This window comes from Prionailurus bengalensis, chromosome C1 (assembly GCF_016509475.1).
Source record: "Prionailurus bengalensis isolate Pbe53 chromosome C1, Fcat_Pben_1.1_paternal_pri, whole genome shotgun sequence".
Taxonomy (NCBI): domain Eukaryota; kingdom Metazoa; phylum Chordata; class Mammalia; order Carnivora; family Felidae; genus Prionailurus; species Prionailurus bengalensis.
This window is the reverse complement of record NC_057345.1, coordinates 34191608-34215439: the sequence shown is the minus strand read 5'-3', so window position 1 is coordinate 34215439 and position 23832 is coordinate 34191608. Positions and strand designations below refer to the sequence as shown.

Here is a 23832-nt window from a genome sequence, read left to right as displayed (position 1 = left end):
GCCAGAGCACGGTGGAGCATGTTCACTAGAAGTCAGTGGGTCATGGCCCCAAGAGATCAGTGTCCCACACCCAAGGATGGTGATGCAGTCAAAAGAGATCAGTGGGTCAAGGTCACGAAAGATTGGAGTCACACAGCAGAGGTCAGTAGGTCAAGGAGAGCAGAGGTCAGGGGTCGCACACTGAGAATGTGGCGCCTGTTCGCTAGAGGTTAGTGGTCATGGTCATGAGAGATTGGAGGGTCACACAGCAGAGGCTGGTGGATCACAGTCGCCAGAGGTCAGTGGGTCAAGGAGAGCAGAGTTCCCCAGGCGCAGCCACATGCCCGCGGCACACACCTTGCTCCACGGGCATGGTCCGGGACTGGATGCTGGGGCTGAGTGGGCCGGCGCCTTTGCTGGTACGAGCGCGGACCTTGATGTCATAAGTGGTATCCGGCTTGAGGCCGGACAGTACCAGGTGGGTGTCAGCAGTGATGTTTTGTAGCTCTTGCTGGCTGTTGATGTCACGGTACACCACGGAGTAGTTGGTGATGCGCCCGTTCCTCTCCGCCAGCACCGGGGGGTCCCAGGTCAGCTCCGTGGTAGAGGTGGTCAGCCCTACCACACGCAGGTTTTGGGGGAAGCCGCTGGGTGCATCCTCAGGAGTGGTGATCTCCTTCTCGAATTCCTCTCCGGGGCCAGCCCGGTTCTTGGCAGCAAGCCAGAAAATGTAGGTGGCCCCCTTGTGCAGGCCGATGACTGTAAAGTGCTGGTCATCTTTGCCAAAATCCATGATAGTGGGCTCTGCCTCGTCGGCCCGGCGGTACCGCAGTCGGTAGCCCAGCAGTTCGCCAGGCAGCTCCTTGGGAGGGTGCCATTGCAGCAGCGCGGTGTTCATGGCCGTGGCGCTGACCATCATGGTGGGCCGGCCTGGGACTGAACAACCACGCGCTGGGCTCTGGCGCTGCCCGCCCTGCCGCCCCACCCTCGGCTCTGTCCCTGACCCCGCACTCACCTGCCCCGGTCGTCGTCACAATTTTGGGCTTGCTGCGGGCACCATCCCCCTTGGTGGTGTAGGCGGCGACAGTAACGGAGTAGGTGGTCTCTGGGGTCAGGCCGCTGATGGTGGTTTCCTAAGAAGGAGGAGGGGCCCAGTCTCATCACAGAGGAGCCAGGAGGCCAGCCTGTGCCAGCCACCTGAGGACCTTCGCCGGCAGGGAGCCTCCGGGGCTCACAGGGCCAGAGGTCCCGGGGCGTGGGATGCTGGGCGATGCTGGACTCTGCTGGATGCGGGGCAGGCAGGTGGGATGTGTGCCCAGGAGGACCCCGCCTGTCCCAGGAGCTGCACGCCTGGAGCAGACAGCTCACCCTTCCTTTCAGATTAGAACAAAGGGCTACACTGTTCCTCCACTCCACTGTGCTGCGAGTGACACCTCAGGAGGTCTGTGTACACATGACACACAGGGCACAGAGCTCCGCACGCACGGGGCACCTTGCATGACTCTTGGCACGCACATGCACGCAGCCTACAGCTTCTCTTGTAGGAGGGCAAAGGACTACCATAGTGCACGTGTGCACACACCACACCCACACCCACACCCACACCCACACCGACAAGCAAGGTGCAGCGGGCCAAGGTGCTGCCCTGCAGGACCCGGCCAGGACCCCATCTGGCCACATGTAGGAGTGGGCTCTGTGACTACTGAATGCCTTGCAAATACATTGTGAGAAGGGAAGAAAGATGAGGGAAGGAAGATGAATAGGACAGGAAACACCCACCCCAAGGGAACGTACTTCCCCATTGTCCCCAGTGATACCTAAGAAGTCAGCCAGGGCAGTGTCTCCCAGCCTTGGCAGGCCCTGCCTACATGCCCATCTCCAGCCAAGGCATCCTTTCCAGACATGCGGAGAAACACCACAGGAGGCCAAGCCACGCCACACGGGGAGAGTGGGAAGAAGGGAGGGGACCACCGTGCAGTGGGAACAGAGCTGTCACCACCAACCCTGGTGTCCCTCCAGCTCTGAGTGGTAGGTGGGGCCCCCGCAGCCACCACCAACCCCTCTCAAACACCCTCCTGCCCCGGCTGGAGGGTGTCCCAGGGCTGGGGCTCCAGAACGCACCAATGCCGGAACCAGCTCCCCAGGTTTCCCTCCCAGCCTGGGCCCAGGAGCAGGTGATTTTTCACTCCAGGGATCAATAAGACCTAATGATCAGGATCGGATTTAACTCCATCCCTGTCTGGCCAGAGCAGGGGCCAGGCCCTGGTCGATCACAAACACTGGCCCGAAATTGCTGCTCGACAGGCGAGAAGTAAGGATTAGAGGAAATGCCAATCGCTGCTCAGCTCGCCGCTTGAGTCTAAACGCCAATTTTCTCTGGAGGTGGCTGGTGGCCTGTGGATCTCGGCGGCTCAGGCTGGGGGGAAAGGCGGGGGAGGGGAGTGTCCCATGAGCCCAACCTGACCCAGGTCTCGCCCGCGTTCGCACACCTGTTACTTACATAGTCCTCGGACTCCTCTGGCCGCCACTGACCGCGGGAGGGAGAGAAAGGGAGACAGGATGTGAAGGACTCTTGCTGGAGGGGGCCCGGCCCAGCAGGGCAGAGGGAGGGCAAGGGCCTCTGAAATGCCCATGGGGGTAGCACCCCAAAACCACTCCCCATCTGGAGATCCCAGCCCATGCCGTAAGCCAGGGCCAAGGAGGGGAGGGAGACTAGGAAGCACACAGACTGAAGAGGGAGGGCTCCTGGGCACGGGAGGGACCAGAGAGCGCCACCTACAGGTGCTCTGAGGGAGAGGCTGCCAGACAGGGGTGAAGACACCCACTCCTTTGGGAGCAGGGCGACTGCATCCGGGTTTGCCCAGGAAGGTCCTGGCCTGCGGCTGTTGTCATGGTATGATTATTCAGCATCTCCTTTCACTCTCAGCTGGGAGACAGATTATACAGTTTTCCCAGGCAGGAGGGTGTCCCAGGAATAGCGAGAGCTGCACTGGGGTTGGGAGATGGGGGCAGGCTGGCCAGCAAGATGATGGAAGTGTGAATGCCAAGCTTGGAGTCTAGGCCCTTCCCCACAGGCACAGGGGGAGCAGTGAGACCCCTATTCCTTCCTGAGGGTGCCTGAGATCTTATTACGGTAGCAAGGCATGGTTCAGGGCTGGCAATGTCTCTGTTTCTTGGTACGTTCTTCTTTAGGCCGTGATGCATGCAGGTGGAGGGACTGAGGTGTCTGTTCTGTGGTCTGGGGACACTGGAGGACTGAGGCTGGCTGGTGTCCAGCACAGCAAAGGGAGATGGCCCATGACATCTTCAGGCTAGAGCAACCAGAGGGTCCTCTGGCCCAACCACCCTTAAAGTGCTGGTCCAACCTCTGTCCACTGACTGTGGTCCCTCTTGTTCTGAGAAGCTCTGTTGGAAAGGCCTTGCAAGGAGCATGGGACAGAATATGGCAGGAGGCCATCAACAGGTCCCTACTGGCCACGGACACTTTCAAAGGTATGGCTGGGCCCGCCTCTGCTCTAGGTTCCTTGTCTCGGAGCAGGGGTGGGGGGGTGGGGGGGGTGGGAGACTCTCACTGTCCAAGCCAGGTCTGGGCAGGAAGGTCTTCACAACGCACCTCTCCCGTGTTGGAGGCAGAGTGAGGGCAAAGAAGGAGAGACAAAGCAGATGAAGCACAACGGAGGGAGAGAGGACAGAAGGGAGCAGTGGGAAGGAGAGAGGAGAAGAGGGTGAGGCAGGCACAGGCAGTGAGAGGAGACACAGAGAGGGAGGAAAAACATCGAGTGAGAAACAGACAAACCCGACATGGACACACACATAAAAGGAGACAGGTCTGGCTACACACTCGAGGGGGGCAGGACCCTCATGGTTCTTCCAGAACTGATGGGGACCCTGGGCTAAGCAGATGGTGCTGTTGGGTGAAGACGGACAGGCTGTGGTGTCCCTGACAGGGTGGTCGGAGGACAGCTGGGCCCTGTGGCTGGGCTGGGGACCAGGCCCCTCCATCTTCAGTTGGCTTTCCTGGAGTTCGGGTTTACCCCCGTCATGATATGTTTGAAACCAGATGGACAGTGTCCCTCCTCCTGTAGCCCAGCTCCCTTCAAACCACTTGGAACCAGAAGGGGGCACCTGAAAGGGTGGCTCCAGAACCCCACTGGCTGCAGCTGTGCCGCTGGCCCTCTAGGATGGGAGGGGCTGGAGGGAGCCCATTCCGGGGATGTTTCTGGGTGGGTGTGTCTGTGGAGGCTCCAGGAGGAGTCCTCAACCTGCCCCAGGAATGCAGGCGGGTGCACATGTCCGCCTCCTCCACCCCCGTTCTCTCTCAGCACTGGGCAGGATGAGAGGAGGAAGAGGGCACCCTCTGGCCAGAGAAGAATTTGGCTTCAGAGTGCTAAGCTCAGCCAGAGGCAAGAAGGCCCCATCTGTCTGTGTGGGTGAGCCCACCCTGAGTACAGCAGGCAGAACATGGGGTCTGCACCTGCACTTCTGGGCCCAGCCCAGGTAGGGGTGAAAAGCTGGATGGGGAGGGCATGTGGGCTCTGAAGGGAATCTGGGCTCCTTCCCCCAGGGCTGCCTCAGTGCTGCCCACTGTGAACCCCCTCCCCAAGACCCTGATTCTGGATGGGGAGACCTCGAAAGCAGACCACACCAGGTGTTACGACTCTTCAGCAGAATCTTTTGGGAGGAAACTCGCCATAACAATTACAGCCCTTTCTAGGAGTTCAGAGTCCAGAGACTGGGTTTCTTACCCAAGCTCAGCCACCTATTTCCTGGGAAACTCTGGGCCATTCACATAACCTCCCAGTATCCCAGGTTCTTTACCTGAACAGCAAACCAGTGCTCAGAATACCCCAGGGACCTCACCCTAAGCTCACGGGTGAAACTGTTATCCCCTGGAGAACATTAGTGCACAGAGGAAGACAGGAGGCTGGCTGGCAGGCCCAGACCTTGAGCGTAAACACCAGGGGCCAAGCCATCCTCCTGAGGGCCAAGCGTAGAGCCACACCCAGCTGGGCCATTCACAGAACTCTGCCATGGCCAAAGGCTGAGTTGGGGGAGATGACAGGAGGAGGGCTCTCCCTGCCCTGGCTGTGGGAGGAATGGCTGCCCAGCCCAGCACTGTTGAGCGGGGGAAGGCAAATCTCAAATCCCAGCCTAACTGACAGTGAATGTGCTTTCTGCAAAACACAAAGGAGGGCTTAGGGGGCTGAAGCCCGGGCAGAGGGTGACAATGGAAGCCGGGCTCTGTGCAGAGAGGGCTCCTCACTGCTAGTGCTGGTATCTGAGCCACAGAGGTGGCTGCCAGGCTGGGATAGTCACCGGGGCAGATGGGGCTGGCAGGGCCTGGGCTGGCGTAGGCAAGACGGAAGAGAGTGTTTCCTGGAACCCAGCCCTAACCTTCTGGTCTGAGCACCTCCTAAGCCTAATGCGGCAGGACACCTCGGTGTCTTAGTCCCGAGGGCAGGCAGGGGATGGGTCAAACCTGGGCTCCAAAGAGGTAGCAGAGTATGCTGGCCTCGTCCACCTTTCCACCCCACCGCCTCCCAGTGACACACCTGAGCCTCAGCCAGCATGACGTCCTGGATGATGGGTGGGCCACGGGGCTCGCCATTCTCCAGCCGCACGTAGGTGACCTGGTAGCCGCGGATCTGGCCATGCTGCTTGCTGGGGACGGGCAGTTTCCAAGAGACACGCACAGCAGTGGAGTTCAACGGTTCCACCTCCACCTTTCGCGGTGGCCCACTGGGCACTGGGGACCGGGAAGAGAAGAAAGTCGGGCCTGGTGGTATGGACCTTGGCTCGGGGGGGGCACAGCACATTCCAGGGCCTTGCCTTTGCACCCCACTGCTCCAGTAAAGGCCCTCAACAGAGTTTTTGTAGACTGTCTGTCCCTGCTGAGGACACAGGAGGGGTCCCTTCACCTAGCACAAGGAAGCCCTGCTGACCCCCTGGGCCCAGAGCTATCTCACTTGGTGGGGAGGGCAGTGGTGAGGCACCAGGCCTTTGGTCATCCTAAGGTGGGCACAACCTGTCCCATCTCCTCCTGGCACCCATATCATGCCAACATCTGGCCAAGAGTGAGTCTTGCTGGTTCTACTCTGAGCATCTCTTGGACCAGTCTTCCCAGTCTCCACCTCCCAGATCTTAGGTGGGACTGCTTCTTCCATCTTAGCCTTTTAAGGCTCCAGCTGCCTTGGAGACCGCTGCAAAGGCTGGGCTTTGGTCATGGGCTATCCCACAAGCTCTGTTTCCCCACTCTGGGCTATTAAGCCCCCATCAGGAAGAGGAGTCCTTCCCGGCTTGTGTGAGGCAGAGGCCCTGGGGTGCGCGGTGGGTGGTGTCTGGGAGGGGTGCCTCCCCTCCCCCGCCCCTCCCCTCGGTGCCAGCGCCTACCGTCCTCGTCCGTGCGCACTAGCACCGGGCTGCTCTCCGGGCCGGGGCCCACGTCCGTGTGTGCCCGCACCCACACCCGGTACTCCGTCCACTTCTCCAGGCCCACCAGGTCCCAGCTGGAGTGCTCGCGACTGATGCTCTCCACCACATGCCGCCCTCGGTCCTCGCCGTCCACTGCCTCGTAGGCCACCGAGTACTGGGTGATAACGCCGTTGCGGCTGTCGGCTGGCGGCGGGACCCAACTTACCCGGACCGTGGTGGAGCCCGTGCTCACACAGGTCACCTTCTGGGGAGGGGCGGAGGGGGCTGGGGAAGACAAATGGGGGGAAGCAGGCAGATGGAGGGTGGGGGTCACGGACACAGTGACGAATCACAGAGGATGGGAAACTCACCCAGGCCGGCTAGTCCCTGAGTACAGAATGGCTAACCCAGGGCCCCTCCTAGGCAGGCTGCCACCGCTGTTGCCAGACAGCCTGGCTCCCTCTGGACCACAGGCTCTGCCTGTGTACACACACACACACACACACACACACACACACACACACCCCGTGTGTCCCACATACACATATGGTGTCTTTCGCACATATGGGGCTTTAACAGCACCTCACACACACACAAGGTCTCTCCCACACATATGCTTTCTCTCACAAAACACACACAACTGCCAGATACACATGAGCGTGGGCCGGGACTCCCTGACCCCTTGCCCCCATCACACACACAACCACATATGGAGAACTCTAGCTGCTGTGCCCACAGCTCCCCAGTGGCTCTTCTGGCACAAGGTAGCCGTGGCCTGTGCCTTCCTGGACAGGGTGTCGGAGCCACAAGCAACCACAGAGACTGGAGGCCAGATGGGAAAGAGGCCAACGGCCTTGACTGATTTGGAGAAAGTGTGGCCTATGGAGGTGCTCGCACTCAACCAGTTCCTTGGAGTTAGGACACGGGGCTGTGCCTCCCTTATTCCCAGTGACGTTTCTAGACCTTATTCCCACTGAGGAGCCTAGTGCCACAGCATGGTTTCCTCACCGTCCAGAGTTCTGCTCCCACCCCTTGCCTGGGTGACTTCGGTAGTCCCCCTCCCGAGCCCCCGAGCCCCTCATCTCCAGGGCTTTCTCCTCCCCCGCACGGCTGTGGCCGTGCCCTTGATACTGCCGAGGCTCGGAATGGCCCTATCCCCCAAACCGTGGCCTCGGACATCCCCTTGCAGACCTTCCCCCTCCCCCAGCTCAGCTGCTCAAGGTCCCCAGCACTGTACTGGCTCTTCAGCGCCCCCCAGGGACCTCCGCTCATTGACCTACCATCCTTACCGCCCTCAATACTGAGCTTAGACCCGGAGGTCCCACACCTCACCGCTCTTACATGCCCCTTCAACTCTCTCACCTACTTCTCTTCCCATGCTCTTGCCCGGCCTGTGCCAAGCCCTGGATGGATCCAACCCCTCTGCCCTCTTCCAGGCAGCCCTGGGACAGGTAGGTCACCTGCCCTGGAAGGCCGGCATCCTATGAGCACGTCCCCAGTGGCCTCACCCGGGCCCTGCATGCTGCCTGTGGCCTCTGTCCTCTGCCCGGCTTGATTCACCACTGTACACAGCATGCTTTCAACCTCCTCCACGCTCTAACCTTCAGCTCTCAGCACACAACTGTCTCCCACCTTGCAGAGAAGACTGAAGCCTCCCACCAGCAGCTCCCTCCATCTCTTGCTACCAAACCCACCCAACAATTGTAATCTCACTGAGCCGCCCTTGCTTCCCACGGGGAGAGAGGTACGCCCTCCTGTCCAAGGCAGATCTCTCCCATCCATGCTCTGCCCCCTTCCCCAACCTCCTGAGCTTCCAAAATCCTTCTCTTTCCCAAATTTTTGACTTTTCTGAACAGGCTCATTCCTAGTAATGCTTAAATATGCTCAAAATCCTATCTTAAAAGACGAAACCCACACTCAGGACCACAACCCCCCTCTCCAGCTGCAGTGGTCCCTCCCTCCAGCTAAAGTCCTCACAGTCCTCAACCCAGTGGACACTCCAGTGTTCCTCTGGCTCTGGTCAAGCATCTGGTCTGCTTCTTCCAACCTCTAAGATGCTCCCCTCTCCTTAATTTCCTGCCATCTCTGGTCATCCTCCTCAGGGTCCCCCACCTCTAGCCCAACATCACCACTGACACGGCATAAGGCATCTCGGGCTGTAGTGCCTGCTTAGGTCCCACTTCCTACTCTCTTCCCAGGTCCATACCTCAGAAGCAAGGAATCTGCCTGACACTTCCCTTTCCCTCAGCATCCAAAACCCAATCCATCACCAAGTCCCAGCCAGCTGGCATCCCAGGCAGCTCTCCAATCCACCAACACCTCATCTGAGCTGCCACCTTTTGCACAGACTACCACACAGCCCCCTACCTGGCCTCAGGCATCCTGCCGGGCTGTCCTGTGCACTCTTGCACAGCAGCCAGTCAGCCCTCCCACCTGTCCTCTGAACCTGAAGCCAGCTGCCATGGTCTGGTGGCTGCTCCAGCCACACTGGCCCCCAGCTCGCCACTGACCACTTTAGGGCCTTTGCACCTGCTGACCCTCTGCCTAAGGCCTGTGTCACCCAAGGAAGCCCCTTTGGCCCTTCAGACCAGATGAAGCTCCCATCCCATCATCTGTCTCTTCCACAGCACTTAACACAAACATAATTAAGAGCTCATTTGGGTAACTGCAGGTTTAACATCTAGCTGCCCCACTAGACCAGGATCCCCGCAGGTGGGAGGCCACGTCAGGGTCACTCCCAGCCCCGCACCGTGCACGGGCGCAGAAGGAGCACAGCAGGTGCTCGCAGGATGGATCCATGAACACCAGGTCCCACATAGCTGCCCGACATCACTGGCACATTCACACACAGCCCCGTGTCACATGGACCGCCTCACAGACGCTGCCGTGTCTAGGGTGAGCACCTGTGCTGCCTCAATGCCATGATCCTCTCCAGCCATACATCTGTGGCCCCCATTATCACACAGACCCTCATGGCCACTCAATCACAGGGCACGCCAGACACTCGTTGGACACACATGCAGGTGCTGTACAGTCAGGCGGTCAGACGCAGTCACACGCAGGCAGGAACACGGTAACACACAAAGCCACAAAGTGTAGCACAAATGGCCTCACAGACAGACCCACACGTGGAAGGTCACGTGGTCTTAAGGCAGGCACGTGGACACTCTGGGTCACAAAGTCTCATGCTCACAGATGTGTCCCTACGTGCGGTTGGCCCGGTGTGATGACACAGCTCGCACATCTTTCTCATGGTGGGGGACACGGGGCAGGGAATGTAGGTGATGGGGGAGATGAGATGTGGGGACATGGAAAGGGAGGACAGCTGCCAAAGCGGGGGCGTGTCTGAGACTGGGCAAGCGTGGCCATCCCACCAGTGGAAATGGCCTAGTCAGCCAGTGTGGCCAGCGCAGACAGGCTGGGGGTAGGGGGGGTGGCGGGGGGAAGAGGATGAGTCACAGACACAGAACTTACCTGGGTGGTCGTGGGGGGGGGGGGGCCTGGGAGAGGGAGGGGCAGGAGCGGGTGGGGGGTGGAGAGCAGCGCGGGCAGCAGCCGCCCGGACGCAGACCAGTGGGAACTTACCTGTCCCTCTCTCGGGGTCCAGACCCGGAGCCCAGACAAGGGTCCAGTCCAGGGCCTGGCAGACCTGACCACCCCCCCTGGTCAAGGGAGAAGGGTGTGTATGTCTGTGTCCCTCCCAGCTACAGCAGGCAGTAGCCTCCGAAGACACTTACTGGACTGTGCTGTGCGGGCCTCAATGGTGGGGGTGAAGACGCCCACCCCCATCTCGGAACGGGCGGCCAGCTGGAAGTGGTACAGTGTGTCAGGCTTCAGGTCCTCTAGAGTGTAGGAGGAGGTGGGGTCGAAGGTCACCTTGTGCTGGAAGAGCAGGGAGCACTCACTGACTGCTCTGACCTCAAAGGTCACTCAGAGGCTGTTCCCCAACGCGGGCTGCAGCTGACCCCTGCGGACCCACCGTGGCTCCAGGGCAGGCTCCATGTCACATGGCCACCTGGACCATATAAGGGACTCGGCCCAGCCCATGCCACGGACACTGCACAGACTACATGGCCACGAACACCTGGGACAAGTGGCTCCAGTGGGGAACTTTAGGGCTCCGCCAGTGCCGCGTAAGCCACAGAGCCCAAGAAACCCACGGACAGACCCAAGGACAGACTCTGCCCCCAGCACAGGGGCAACAAAGACTATGGAACCTTATCAGCCACGTGAGCCCCAGAGCCCCAAGGAGAACCCTGGGGGCCGTGTCCGTACAACCACAAAATCCAGAAAGCCTGCCTGGGTGAGCCCACCACAGACTCTAAGGGATAAGGAAGAGCCCCCACCTCCTTTCTCCTGTCCCCGCTGGGCACTCACCTGCTGGCCTTCATCCTCCGCGGCCCAGTACACCAGCTCATACTTGATGATCCGTTCCTGCGGGGGCAGCAGCCACGAGAGCTGGATCCTGGTGTCCGACTCTGCCTCCGCCTGGAAGTCCGCCGGCTGGGCAGGCACTGCAACGCCCCCATGCCAGGCGCCGTGAACCTCACCGATCCCCTCGAGGGCAGGGGAAGACACCCTCGCACCCGTGTCCTGCATCCCAAGTGACCACGCGTGTGTGGAATATAGGCCCCGAAGCCCACGGCCTGATGGAAGAGGCCTCGCCACAGCCTTGCCCACCCCAGCTCTGCTATGGCCACCCAGCCAGCACGCTGCCCGCACTTACCTCCCTGCTGCGTCTTGACCTGGATGGTGGGGCTGGGTGGGCCGTCACCCACGGCAGTGAAGGCCAGCACGCGCAGGCTGTAGGTGATGCCAGGGAGCAGGCTGCCCACGGTGGTGAGGAGCCCGGCGTCTGTGTTGTGCTTGTGCCAGGCACTCAGGGGGCGGCGGGAATCGGGAGTGTAGTAGACGCGGTACCCTCGCACCAGGCCGTTGGGCTCCTCGGGCGGCTCCCACTGCACCAGCATGGTGCTGGCGCTCAGCATGCGTGCCTGCACACGGCGCGGGGGGCTGGAGGGCGCCTGCTCCCCTGTGCGTGCCCGCACTGCCTCGCTGGGCGGTCCTCGTCCGATGCTGTTCACCGCCAGCACGCGGAAGGCATATTCTGAGAAAGGGCTGAGGCCACCAATGCTGTAGCGGGTGGTGGCCACGCCATCCACCTCCTGGAAGGGGCCCTCTGCACCTGCTGCACGGTACTGGATGCCGTAGTAGGACACGGGCTCTGAGTTCCCAGAGTCCCAGGTGAGGGTGACGCTGGTGGCAGTTGTCTCTGTCACCACAAGGTCAATTGGAGGCTTCGGCAGAGCTGGGAAGAAAGTGAGAGGCTCAGGATGGCCTGAGGTCATGACTCCAGGAGCCAAGCCTGCCTTTGATGTTATCCAACCAGAATGTGGTTGACCCCCACAACACACCTTGAAGAACAGCTTGAAAAGTTCAAGGTGACCTCTAAGGGCACCTAGCAGGGGATGGTGACCACACCTGTCAGGGCCTCCAGGGGCCTTTGGTCATCTAGTGTCTACCCATGTTACTTTGAGAACTCACTGGATCCTCACCTAACAACCTAAGACGCAGAGGTGGCATGGCCTGACCAGGTCCCATGCACACAGGCTGGGAGGCTGAGGTCTGCCTCTGGGGCTTGCCTGCGCTCCCTGTGGGCACCTATGCGTGACTGGGGCTGGTGTTGGGGAGAGACGCACCTAAGGGAAAGGTCTGGATTTTAGAAAGTGTTGGGGCTTTGGGCCCCACACACCTGTGGCTTGGCTCAAATTGAAGGTAGAAAAGCCCCAGATCCACAGCCGACCATTTAACAAATAATTATCAAAAGCCTACTAAGTGCTGGGCACTGCGCTGGGGCTGAGGACACAGGTCACACAGCCGCACCCCTGCCCTTGTGGAGTTTACACTCTAGGGTGAGTGGGAAGCACTGCGTCCATACTCATGATTCCAGTGCACACAAGGACAGCAGACAGCGGGGTGCTGAGTTGGGGACATCCACGAGGGCCTCACAGGGCTGAGACCCAGACTGGGGGAGAACCAGCATAGTGAGGGCTGGGTGAGCGCCCGGCAGAACTGAGTAGTGCCAGCAGAGCTGGGTGAGGGGAGTGAGGATCCCGGTGTTTACCCTAAAAGCAACGGGAAGCCACTGGAAGGCTGTTTTCTTAAAAGAGAGTGGTGAGAACCTGCTTCACATCTTCAAAAGATCACTTCAGTTGCCGAATGGAGGACGGCTCTGAGGGAGGAATGGAGGCAGGGAGCCTGGAGGAGTGTGCCTATGCATGCCTATCCCAGGGAGCTGGTGGAGAGCCCACGCCCCCTTGGCCACTATTTCACCATATCCTTCCTGCCAGGGGGTTGGTAAACTTGAGGGTCTGGTGCCATGTAGTGGCTAGGGGGTCATACTGTAGCATCAGACTATAGCATCAGACCCCTAAGAGTTCAAGTCTCTGCTCTGTCATTTCCTCCCACGTGACCCTGCATCTCAGTTCCCTCATTTGTAAAACAGGAAGAGGGCCTACCTCCCAGCATAATACAAATGAAACAAAGTACTCTGTGCTTACCAGTGCGGTATCTGCCCACAGGAACTCAGTATCTGTTTGCTATTACTAACACTATGAATGACAGAAACTCCTCTCTCCACCAGTGAGGGCCAGGAGGACCCCAGGAGAGGGCGATGACCCCTAGACCTCATCCATCCCCACAACAGCCATCCTCACCAGCCACGGGTGCTGGGACCTCTTGTCACCCTGTGCGACAGGGCGGGCCGCAGACCACGGCAGGCATGCATGTGGCACTCACCTTTCACTGTCACCTGGGCTGTGGCTTCGATCATGCCCAGCGAGGAGATGGCCACGCAGGTGTAGTTGGCGGAGCGCACGACATTGCTGAGCTCCAGCACGTTGCGTCCAACAGGCATCTCATCCTCCTTGGTGAGCTCCTCAGCCCCCATCATCCACTTCACGTAGGGCATAGGTGCGCCCACCGCAACGCAAGTCAGGTTCACGCTGCCACCTGGCATCACCTCTTGGCTGCTGGGAGGGATGGAGAAACGAGGAGCCACACGGCGCACTGTGGGAGGAGGGAGAGAGGTACTCACGGGCCGGGCAGGACACTCCGGAGGATGGAAGGGCAGGGGCCCCTCATCCAGGAAGCCCCGCTTGTCAGAGTCAAACCCACCTCAGAGACAGGTGGGGTAGAGTCCCTGGGCCCCAGCTTACCACCTCCCACCACCCCACTTTTGGGCTAGAAGTAGCCCCCACACTCAGACCGGAACATAAGAGATTCCGCAACCAAGCTCCCACTTTACAGCCTAGGAAACTGAGGCCCAGAAAAGTCCTTTCTGCCCAGGGTCACACAGGGACTCAGTGCAAGGTTCGGGCCTCAGGTCTACACTGAGGGCCTAGTCTGGGCCACATCCCAGGTTGCCTTCCAGTGCCTGCCCCCACTTGCTCTTGACCCTCTCCAGAGGGGCTAACTGGGGCACCAGTGAGAGAAGTCCAGGCACCCGAGGGTGGAGGACCTCAGAGCATGGCTGGGGCAGGGGAGAGGGTCTGCCCAGGAGTGACATGGCCACCTTCTCTGGAGTCACTGCCTCCACCTCCAGGCTGTGACCCGAGGTGAGAGATGAGGGCAAGGGGCATGACCATTTGCCAGGACCTCAACCAGGCTCAAGGCACAGCCTGGGAACCCAAGGGGAAGAGCTGCCCCTCAGAAGGGGCTGGGTAAGGGGTCAGGGCAGGCCAGGGACGTGGTCCGCGGGCAGGATGGGCATGACGATGGCAGTAACACGATGAGGGCGCCGAACAGACGGCTTTCTGCGCCAATGAACAAGGGTCTCAAGAGGGAGGGTAGCTGTGCCTGGCCACGACCTCTGGTCTTGGGCTTTCCAGGCCAGAAGCTGTTCTGAGCTTCTCAGGCCAAGTTGTAGCCTGGAACCCCCCCCACCGAAAGTTGGAAGCTGGGCACAGACATTTGGAACATGCAGAAGGAGGGAAGGCAGGCAAGACCTAGCCATGGGCAGGCATGCGTGGCATGCTGACGGGTCATGCAGCTGGTGGGCGGGGGCACCCCTACAGACAGTGCTGGAGAAGGCAGGCAGCGAGGCTAAGGAACCAAAAGGCGGCACCGAAAGTGCGTGCGGGTCTCCAAGGACCCTTGCTGGGGAGCCAGGGCATGCAAAGGACCCATGCTGTCACATCAGGAGCACCTCCACCATAGGTTCCAGACTCTGCTGCTCAGACAGCCCAAACCACAGAATCAGAGCTGGAAGGGACCACAGAAACCACCTGGTCCCATCTCTGACCTCACTGCACAGGGGTCAAGCTGCAGCCCAGAGACTAGACACCCAACAAATCACCAGGTCCTGTTAGCGCGTGGCTAAAGTATCTTTCAAACCCACTAAATTTCTTTCCAGACCCAGAGGCCACTGCCCCCACTAGAGTCTCGGCCACGGTGGCTTCCTCCAGGCCCCTCCACAAACAGCACAGTTCTGCTCACGTTACTTCCCTGTTAAAACACCTGCATGGTTCCTCAGGCCACATGACCAGACCCCACCTCACTCAGCTCCTGCCCCAACTCTGTCCACACCACCTCACTCCGAGACCTCTAGACAGAACCCCCAAGAAAGCCACGTGTGACTGGCATCATGGGCTGAGTCTACTTCCCTCTGTGTCCCCAGGCTCACTTGGGATCTCAATGTGCCTCATGGACATCTAGTGTTCTGCCTTCTAGAATTGGCCTCTTCATCTTCTTTAGGGGAACTGCCTCTCCTCCCATTCTTGCTACATGGGGCATGTGACCCAGATCGGGTTAACGAGATATATAGCCTTTGGACTTCTGCAAAAACTATTAGAACAGCTTTCTTTCTATACTGCCGTGGCTAACCTTAGAGGGACTGGGGACCACCTTTTGTGACGCTTGGAAGAACACACTTGAGAACAAAGAAGTCAATTGAGAACAGAGCTAAGACACACACCAGAGCCTGACCAAACTGTTTAAATATCTGGATCCAGCCCTGCCTGAAATCTACCTCTACATATTTGAGTTTGGTTAAGACAAGAATCTCCTTGTTCTGCTTAAGCCAATTAAGTAGGTTTCTGTCACTTGTCCCAAAGCTGGGAGTCCACATGGAACAATGACAACATGTCACAGGTAGAGAGTTCTGCATGGCAGAGAATAGTTGGATCCTGGGCACAGCTGGCAGGAGGGACCCACAAGAGCACCCTTCGAGCACTCACTCCCTCGAATGATACCAGAGTGAGACTGGGATGCACAGACAGAAGCACTGCCCAGCCTGGTGCTGCGGGCCCTCCCTGAGCTCCGGGGTTGGGCCTGGGGGGCTGGCAGTGGGAGGAGAGGTACGGGCAGGCAGGTCTATTTGCAGACCAGGCCCAGGCCTGCCGACGAAGGAAGGGGTCCAGCACAGTCCTGGCTTGGGCGGACAGGCACAGGGGAGCAGTCTTAACTGATCAGGTCTTTATTCTTAGCCCATGTCCTCCTCGTTCATGGGCACCGAAAGAAGCTCGGGGAAGGGAAACCACTCTTGAATATCTATTACGTGCTGAAGGCTTCCTTGCTAGAGATGCTATCACCTCCCAATTATAGACAAGAGAACCGACTTAAGACTGATCCTTCTAAGTGCCATGCCCGAATTTACGTATTACCAGGAGATCGTCTGTGTGATGAAAAGCTCACACCCTTTTGAGCCCTGGCTGATAAGTCTTAAAAAAGACAACTGGGAGGCTCTAGGGAGAAGCTTCTGGACAGCCAGGGCTGGCAGAAGATATTCTCCAGTTGGCAGAAGGATGGGATTTGGATGGGGCGCCTGGGTGGCTCAGTCGTTTGGGTGTCCGACTTCAGCTCAGGTCATGATCTCACGGCTTGTGAGTTTGAGCCCCGTGTCAGGCTCTGTGCTGACAGCTCAGAGCCTGGAGCCTGCTTTGGATTCCATGTCTCTCTCTCTGCCCCGTCTCCCCTCACACTCTGTCTCTCTCAAGAATAAACAAACATACAAAAGAAGGATGGGACTTGGAAAGCCTGTGCCAGGGGACACCATGGCTGCAAGCTTGACCCTGGTCAGTGGTGGAATCTTGGGGCCTGATTAGTCCCGGGACATAAAAACAAAGAGCCCCAGGGAAAGGAAGTAGGTCCTTGGCCAATAAACCTTGGGTCCCGACCTAAGCAGTATAGAAAGCAGTGTAGAAAGTGCAGGACTGTACTCCAAATAGTCCTGGGAGGACAAGGTCTTCTGTTCCACTGTCAGGAAGTGGAGGCCCTTCAGAATAAACGTTGAGAATAGCTTTGTTTTCCCTTGTATTTTTCCCCTCCTACCTGCAGGTGGAAGACAGAACATTGCGGGGACTAAGGATGAGGTCAGATGTGACCCTTAGGATCATCCCTAGCACCCAGGCAAGGGTCTCAAGCCCAGAGGCTGCTAGGGATGCACCCTTGACTTTGCCGGAGCACCGGGCTTCGGGCACACACAAGGAGCTCTGGAGCAAGACTTCCCAAAGCTCAGGCTCATCTTCCCTGCAGTGTGAGGGAGGTTAGGGTATGTCTGCAGAGGGAAGGTGGGGGCAAGAGAGGTAAAAGGTGGCCTCCTGGGATCCCGAGTGCCAGTGGGGCCCTGCACCCTGGACCTGCCTGGACAGCCACCCCCGCCCTAACAGCCAGGAGTGGCCGGCGCCTCCCTGCAGCAGCCCCATGGTCACTCCTCCCACCGTCCCAGACACAAGGCCTCCAAAAGGGGCAGAACTTGCCCTGGACTCAGTCTATTGACAGAGCAACAGCAGGGAAGAAAAAAGCCAGAGCCAGGAAAAATGCACTTAGGTCTAATCTTGGGCTCCAACAATGCCGGTCTATTACTGTTCCCCGTGCATCTTTACTGCTGACATTTTATAGACAATTTCCAAAACAGGGCTCTGCCATGTCTGGATTATATTTCAGCTGTAACTTTTAAGTCTAATTATTTGCGCTGACAACCCCCTATAATAGGGCGGTGTGGCGCCCGGAGGCATCAGCATTCAGTGGAGTGACAGCCTAATCGCAGGGGGAGGCAGCCCCGCAATCTGCATTCACTCACAGAAATTTCTCTGATGAAAATAACACAACATTAAGGAGGGGATGAGGGGCAGGATCCACTGTATCAAGATAAAATAACTCTTTAATAAATAACCTTGTGGCTGCCGCAGAGCAGTAATTAAATGCCGGCGCACTCGGCACACAGTTTTAAGTAAAGCTGGAAAAATGTAAGATGTAATTATCAGCGCCAAACAAATTACCAGCCCGGCAAATCCCCCTGGAATATTTAGAAACTCATTTCTGCTTTCCCGTTAAATATTTGTATACGTGCTTATTTTTGGTGGGACCACAGAGGGGGAGACAGAAAAGGGATGTGGGACCAGGATGATGGGGGAACGGGCGTAGGGGGAGGCGGCCGCAGGCAGGCTGGGCTGTCTGCTGATGACTGCTTTCTGGACGCCCCGGCAGATCCGCCTGGTCAGCGAAATGGTGTAACCGAAATGCCCCAGAGCTCAGGAGCGCATATGGACGGATGCTCAGGGCTGATATCTGAGCTGGGGCCTCAGCCCTCCTCCCGACTGACTCTCTTCTCCCTCACGGAGGAAAGGGGACCAGGTGGTCGGAGTCTGCTCCCTGGGGCTCGGCCTAAAGCCCAGTGGACAGGTGAGTCTCCTCTGACCACTGAGATCATGTGACACAGGAATGAGTGCCAGCCTCTGCTGCTGGCCCCAAGGCTAGCAGTAGAGGTCTGGCCCTGAGGGTGGGGCTGAGAACAGAGCCCCATGTGAGAATGTTCTGGAATGGGCTGGAGCAGGGTCTCTGTGGAGACCTTCCCAACCTGTGGCTGGGCCGGGGCCTCTTCTGGCTCCCACGTGGGCCTTACCAAGTTGCAGTCAACAGTTCGGTCAGGTGTGAGCTCCCTGAAATCTGAATGCTCAGCGCCCAGCACAGGCCTGAGGAAACACCAGAGGGCTGGGAGGACCTGGGCAAAGGGGCTGAGGCAGGTGGGAAGATCTTCATTCAGCTCTGATTGGAAAGGGGGAAAAGACAAGAGTGTAGATTTCCTTCGTGCCCAAGATGATGCCACCCACCTGTGCCATGGACACCAAACTTCACGAGGCCCATCGGGGCTTGGTGGGAACCTCAAGGTCAGGGCAGACCCGCAGGACTTTGTGGGGTGAGCTCATTCTACATTAGCCTTTTCCCTTCGTCTTTCCAGTGGCTGCAGCTGAGCTCGGGCAAAGGTGGAGTTTAGGTGATACGGTTGTGGAGAAAGGCCCCACAGGCGCACGTAAGGCTCTACTGCTCTCAGCTCCCCCAACCACTCCTGAGCCCCACCTGGAACAGAGAGCTGGCCCGGCCCAGGCACAAAGGGGGGCACAGTTTCGTGTCATGCACCATGCCTGCCTGACCGCCCCAGCAGGGGAGCCCAGCTAAGGGGACATGCAGCACGTGGCACATCAGGGACCCAAGCGGCAGAAACATGCAGGGCAGGGGGCCAGCCCGCCCACCCCTGGTCCTGCCAGCCTGCCGGCCCAAACAGCAGAGAGTGGAGCCCGACTGGCGGGCAGGCCTGGCTGGAGCGAGCCTGAGGGAGCTGACCGAGCCCTCTGGGCCATACTGACGGGAGCATCCCATCGACGGGCGAACTGCAGATGGATAAGAAGTGAAAAGGACCAACCTTCTCGCTGATCTGAGAGATGAGAGTTTGGGTTGATGGCAGAGTGCGATGAGGATGAGGAGGGAATAAAAAAAAGACAAGGAGAAACACAGAGAGAGTAAAAACAGGCCAACCTTCAACTGCCCACACAGCACGGAAACAAGACAAGACTCTTGTGCCCCACGCACACGCACGTGCACGCAGGTGCACGCGGACCACGCCGCTCACGAAAGACTCAGGACTCATGGAGGACATGGTGGACAGGGCTGGGTCCCACTGGCAGGTGCTGGGGCGCCAAGGGTGGGACAGGGCGGGGTGAAAGGGGAGCACAGGCGGCCCCCATGCCTCACACACACCCCACGGCTCGACAGACCCAGTGAGCTGGGCTCTGGGGTCGGGGCCCACCCAGCCCACAAACGCACCAAGGCACACGGGCTGCTAGATTCCCACCACCTTCAGGAAGCCCCACACTGCACAGCACCAGCTTGAGGAGCTGGTATGGACACCTATGGGGAGAAAGGCTGTAGATACACTGCCCCGTTGAGACTCAGCTGTGGCCAGCGGCCAGCTCCCTGAAGAGAAGGGGGAAGGTTGGGCGTGGCCACACCCTGGTCCCTGGCAGCTCTGTGTCCTGAGAGCTGGCGGAGAGAAACGCTGTGGATGGAAGGAGAGTGTGAGTCACTCGGAGACAAAGACGTATGGTGACACAGAAAGGCTGGTCCACCCAGCCTGCCTGGGCCCGCTGGACTGTGGGTGGAGCTGTGGGCAACCGTGAGCAAAGGCACGTGTAACTGGATGACGCATCCCCAACAGCTCTCTCAACAGCAGCAGGGGTCACTGGCCACCAAGCACTTACCATGTGCCTGCCACTGTGCCGGGAGCTTCACACATGCTGTCCCATTAAATGCAGCGGCTGCAGGGGCTCAGACAGAGAGCGGAGCCCTGAGAGTTTGGAGGACAGAGGAGATGCGAGGCACCGAAAACAAATCCAAGGAGGAGATGTGGCCTTGAGCCCAGTGGACACAGTGGGAGAAGAGAGATGGAGGGAGGTGAACGCTGGCAGGGAGGCCGTCTATCTACTGTAGTGGTTCCCAGCAGGTAGGGTCCCCCCAGGCAACACTGGGCAAGGTCTGGAGAGGTTGTGGATTGTCATGGCTAGGGGGTACTGCTGGCATCTAGGGGGCCAGAGGTGCTGCTAGACATCATACAATGTCCAGGACAGCCCCACATAACTGAGTCATGCAGCTGCAAGTATCAACTATGCTGAGGTTGAGAAACCTGGGCTAGAGTCTGCACCAACCCGGATGCCGAGGCTCCCGACAGCTGGAGCCCACTGGCCTGGAGGGGCCCCAGGTGCCTGCGCCGGAAGGAGACCTCACAGCTGCTCTGCTGGCAGCAGGCAGGCACTGGGGGATTTCTCCATGGGCGGCGCACTCACAAGCAGGGTTCAGGATAGAGCTGGTGGCCAGCACAGGAGAGGCAGTCTCAGAGGAGCTGGGGCTGATGGGCCCTCTGCACTGCTGGGGGTGGAAAGCAGGGGCTTTGCCAGGACAGAGATGAGGAGCAGTGGGGACATGGGAAGCAAAAGTCCTAGGAGCAGGTTTTCCAGGTATCTACAAGTCTCATTACAAGTCCTGGGGCTACGGGGCAAATTGCTTTTGACCAAACAGGGCAGGTACAGGTTCAGGTGGGGCCTGGGTATAAGTAAGGTCTTGGGGACAGAAACTTAGGGCTGAACCTTACATATCAGGGCCTACAGGAGCATGTGTGTGAGGGAGGAAAAGACAGAGCCAGGTTGGGATGGCCTGCCTTAGGGTCCCTGGCAAGTGGGGCTGAACTAAAGAAACTCCCACACTCCCTGCCCCAAAGACTTTGTGGGTATTGGTCAGAAAGGTGATTTAGGAAGACTTGGTGGGAAGGGGGGATGGACCATGGCAGGGTCCTGCCTGAGGACCTTGTGTGGCTGGAGGTAAGAGTTCCCTGGTTAGTGCCTGGCTGGCAGCTACGGTGGCTGAACTCTCCTCATCTCCAAAGAGACCCACCGCCTCGCCTCAAGGCTGAGGCCAGTGTGACGGTGACTTCAGGGACTACCACCCAGTCAAGATAACAATGCAGGGTCCATCACCTATGTCTGGGCCTTTTCCTGCTTCAGTAAGACCTCCTGCAGCTCTGCTCCAGGAAATGTGCCCATAGGACCAGCCCATACCCAGGCAGCAAGGGTTTCTCAGTGGCTCTGCCGGGCCTCTCCTCTCCCTGATGCAGCCACTCTGGACCCGATGATCTTTTGGAAGAAGTGTTCAGTCAGGACCGCAGAGCACTTGGAATGGACAGTCCAGGTGGGAGGAGGCACCTACGGCTGTTCCAGCTGCTCCTCTCTAGGAGGGGACTTGTCAGACCCCTTGTGTGCCAGTCAGAAGCTCTGGCTGCAGCCGTGTGGGGAAGGGCTGTGCACCTCACAACTCTACTCTCTTGGCCTTGTGGGTGGCTCTCAGGCGCCTGGCCTCTCTGCTCGGATGCTGTTCTTTAAGATAGGCCCTGGGTCCACTTAGGCGTGCCTTGATGAGGGCACCTGACAAGGGGGCTGAGTGGGGACCTCCCACCCCACACCCCCAACTCTGATGAAGACAGTTCCATGGTCTCTGAAGCACAATTTGCCTGTCACCCAGTGGGCTGGCAGGCTGGGCCTCTTGGGAACCTGTGCCCTAACACAGAGCAGCTCCTCCATAACTATATGGTTGAAGGCCTGATTTTCCCTGCCCTGTCTGACCATGTGGCCCCAAAGAGTGGGACAGGCCGTTGACAGGGCCTGGGCAGACAGGCAGATGACCCCCTCAAGAAGCAGCCCTAAGCACTTAGCATGATGAAGTCATCGCTGCAAGGAAGCCGCGTCCACTTTCCTTTTCAAATCCCCTGAGTGGAGACAGTTTCACTTGTAATGATGTCCATCTGTGCGGGAGGGCTAAGTGAGGGGATGTGGGAGGAGAAGCAGGGTCCCTGCTGGGCACTGTGCACACCAGACCCTGGGTGTCCTCAAGAAGGAGCAGGTGGCCGGCTTTGGTCACCCGTGGGCTGTGAGCAGAGCAGACACTGGATACTCCAAAACAGTCCCCAAGCCCTCTGTGCTGGGTATCTGGACTTGTGAAAATGCACAATCCATTAAGTGCCAGCAAGGAACACCTGAAACACAGTAGGTGCTCACCTGTAGGGGCTCACAACTACCTCAGACTGACCCTCTCTACAAGGGTCCTGGCTGGCGACAGAGCACAGCTGGCTCTTCCTCCAGAAAGGCCCTGGGCAGACCTGGCCTCCAGAGGGGCAGGTTCACCTGGCCTGGAGGCCTCCCCCCGCCCCCACCGGCTGGGGTAGGCAGGATAGACTCGAGGGATACTGGGCCGGTATGCCCATGTTTACACACAATCATGTATGCTTGCCTGTGCGCGCACACACACACACACACACACACACACACACACTGACAGTGAGAAGTCTGCTTGGAAGGCTCGAGACTCCCGTGGGGCTCTGGGCCCACGTGGCAGGACCTACAAGAGATACAAATGCTCCCAAGAGCGGCTGCCTCCCAGAGGGCCTGCAGAGAAGGAAGGAAAAGTAGCGGTAGACATAGGGAGTCTGCCCAGTGGGAGCGCTGTGACGGCTGTTCTTGCTCCGGCAGAAAGAGGTAGGAAAGGAGAGACTGGGCCCACGGCAGCCCCCACCGTCCACACCAAGGGCTCCGGACAACGTGCCCAGCAGGGCCAGTTCAGCTCCGCAGAGACAGGGCTGGGCTCTGCCTGCATGCTTACCTCGCACATACAGGTTGGCGGGGGCCGAGTAGCGTGTGCCTTTAGAGTTGGTCGCCACACACTCGTACTTGCCTTGGTCCGACTCCTCACTGCTCTCAATCTGCAAGGCACCTGTGGGGACACAGCGACAGAGGTCAGGCCTGGAACACGGGGAGGGGGCTTTGACAGCATTTGGGCTTGTGTTGAGATGTTGCAAAAATCGGGGCCACGCCTGGGCACCAGTGTTGCTTCCAGGAAGCTCTGCCTGATGAGCCCACTGGCCTCCCGGCTAGAAGCAAGGGTCACACTCTGGAACACAATCCTGCTTGTCCTGCCCTGCAGTCTAGTAGGGCCTGTGGGCTGGGCCAGGGGCTCCATCACACCCCCTACCGCCCTGGAGCGTCCAGCACTACAGCCCGTTTGCCAGTGAGCATCCCCATTAGTGCTCCCAGACCTACCGGGCCTGCCAGGCAACGCGGAGCCAGGCATAGGTGGGAGCAGCCTGTATACCTGGGGGCCTGGGAGCTGCAAGTATGCAACGGCTCTCACTGGGCAAGAGCCTGAGAATCCGCCGCCTGCCAGAAGTCCGCAGGAAGGAAGGGGCTTGCTCTGGGGGCCTGGTGCCCTGCTCACAGCACCCATCCTCTCCTCCCACCCCATCCCCACCCCACTGGCCCCACCCATTCCGGCTCCTCTCCTCAGCCTGGTCCTGCTAAAGTGCTTCGACCCACCACGGCTGCTGCATAATTCAGGAGGCTAATGGAGGCTGTAGCTCCCACTCGGGCCAGTGCCCTGAGGGGCTGCTCCGGCCGCAGACGGACAGACAGGAGCCAGGATTCGGTGGGGGGGGGGGGGGGGGGGGAAGGGGGCGGGCAGCTGAAAAGGACCCTCACAGAGGTCCAGTTGTGGCAGGTACAGGTAGGGGAGCCCAAGGCAGAGGGCAGGTGGCAGGTGTAACCACTTGACTTGGCCACCCCCCCCAGC

General features: G+C 59.0%; 1 protein-coding gene across 32 annotated transcripts in view; it reads right to left on the bottom strand.

The window, feature by feature from the left end:
- The window catches only part of PTPRF (protein tyrosine phosphatase receptor type F), an 88718-nt gene that overhangs the window by 18494 nt on the left and 46392 nt on the right, over positions 1–23832 (bottom strand). For 8 of the 32 annotated variants that reach the window (XM_043574669.1, XM_043574690.1, XM_043574668.1 and 5 more), the window contains 11 exons: positions 22870–22980; positions 19091–19102; positions 13189–13458; positions 11117–11698; positions 10768–10904; positions 10128–10272; positions 6370–6675; positions 5532–5725; positions 2480–2506; positions 995–1112; positions 337–915 (listed from right to left, as the gene is read on the bottom strand). In XM_043574669.1, coding sequence (XP_043430604.1) covers positions 337–915; positions 995–1112; positions 2480–2506; positions 5532–5725; positions 6370–6675; positions 10128–10272; positions 10768–10904; positions 11117–11698; positions 13189–13458; positions 19091–19102; positions 22870–22980 — 2481 coding nt within the window. The remainder of the gene's footprint in view (positions 1–336; positions 916–994; positions 1113–2479; positions 2507–5531; positions 5726–6369; positions 6676–10127; positions 10273–10767; positions 10905–11116; positions 11699–13188; positions 13459–19090; positions 19103–22869; positions 22981–23832) is intronic. The other 24 variants (XM_043574674.1, XM_043574677.1, XM_043574684.1 and 21 more) reach the window with 10 other exon arrangements.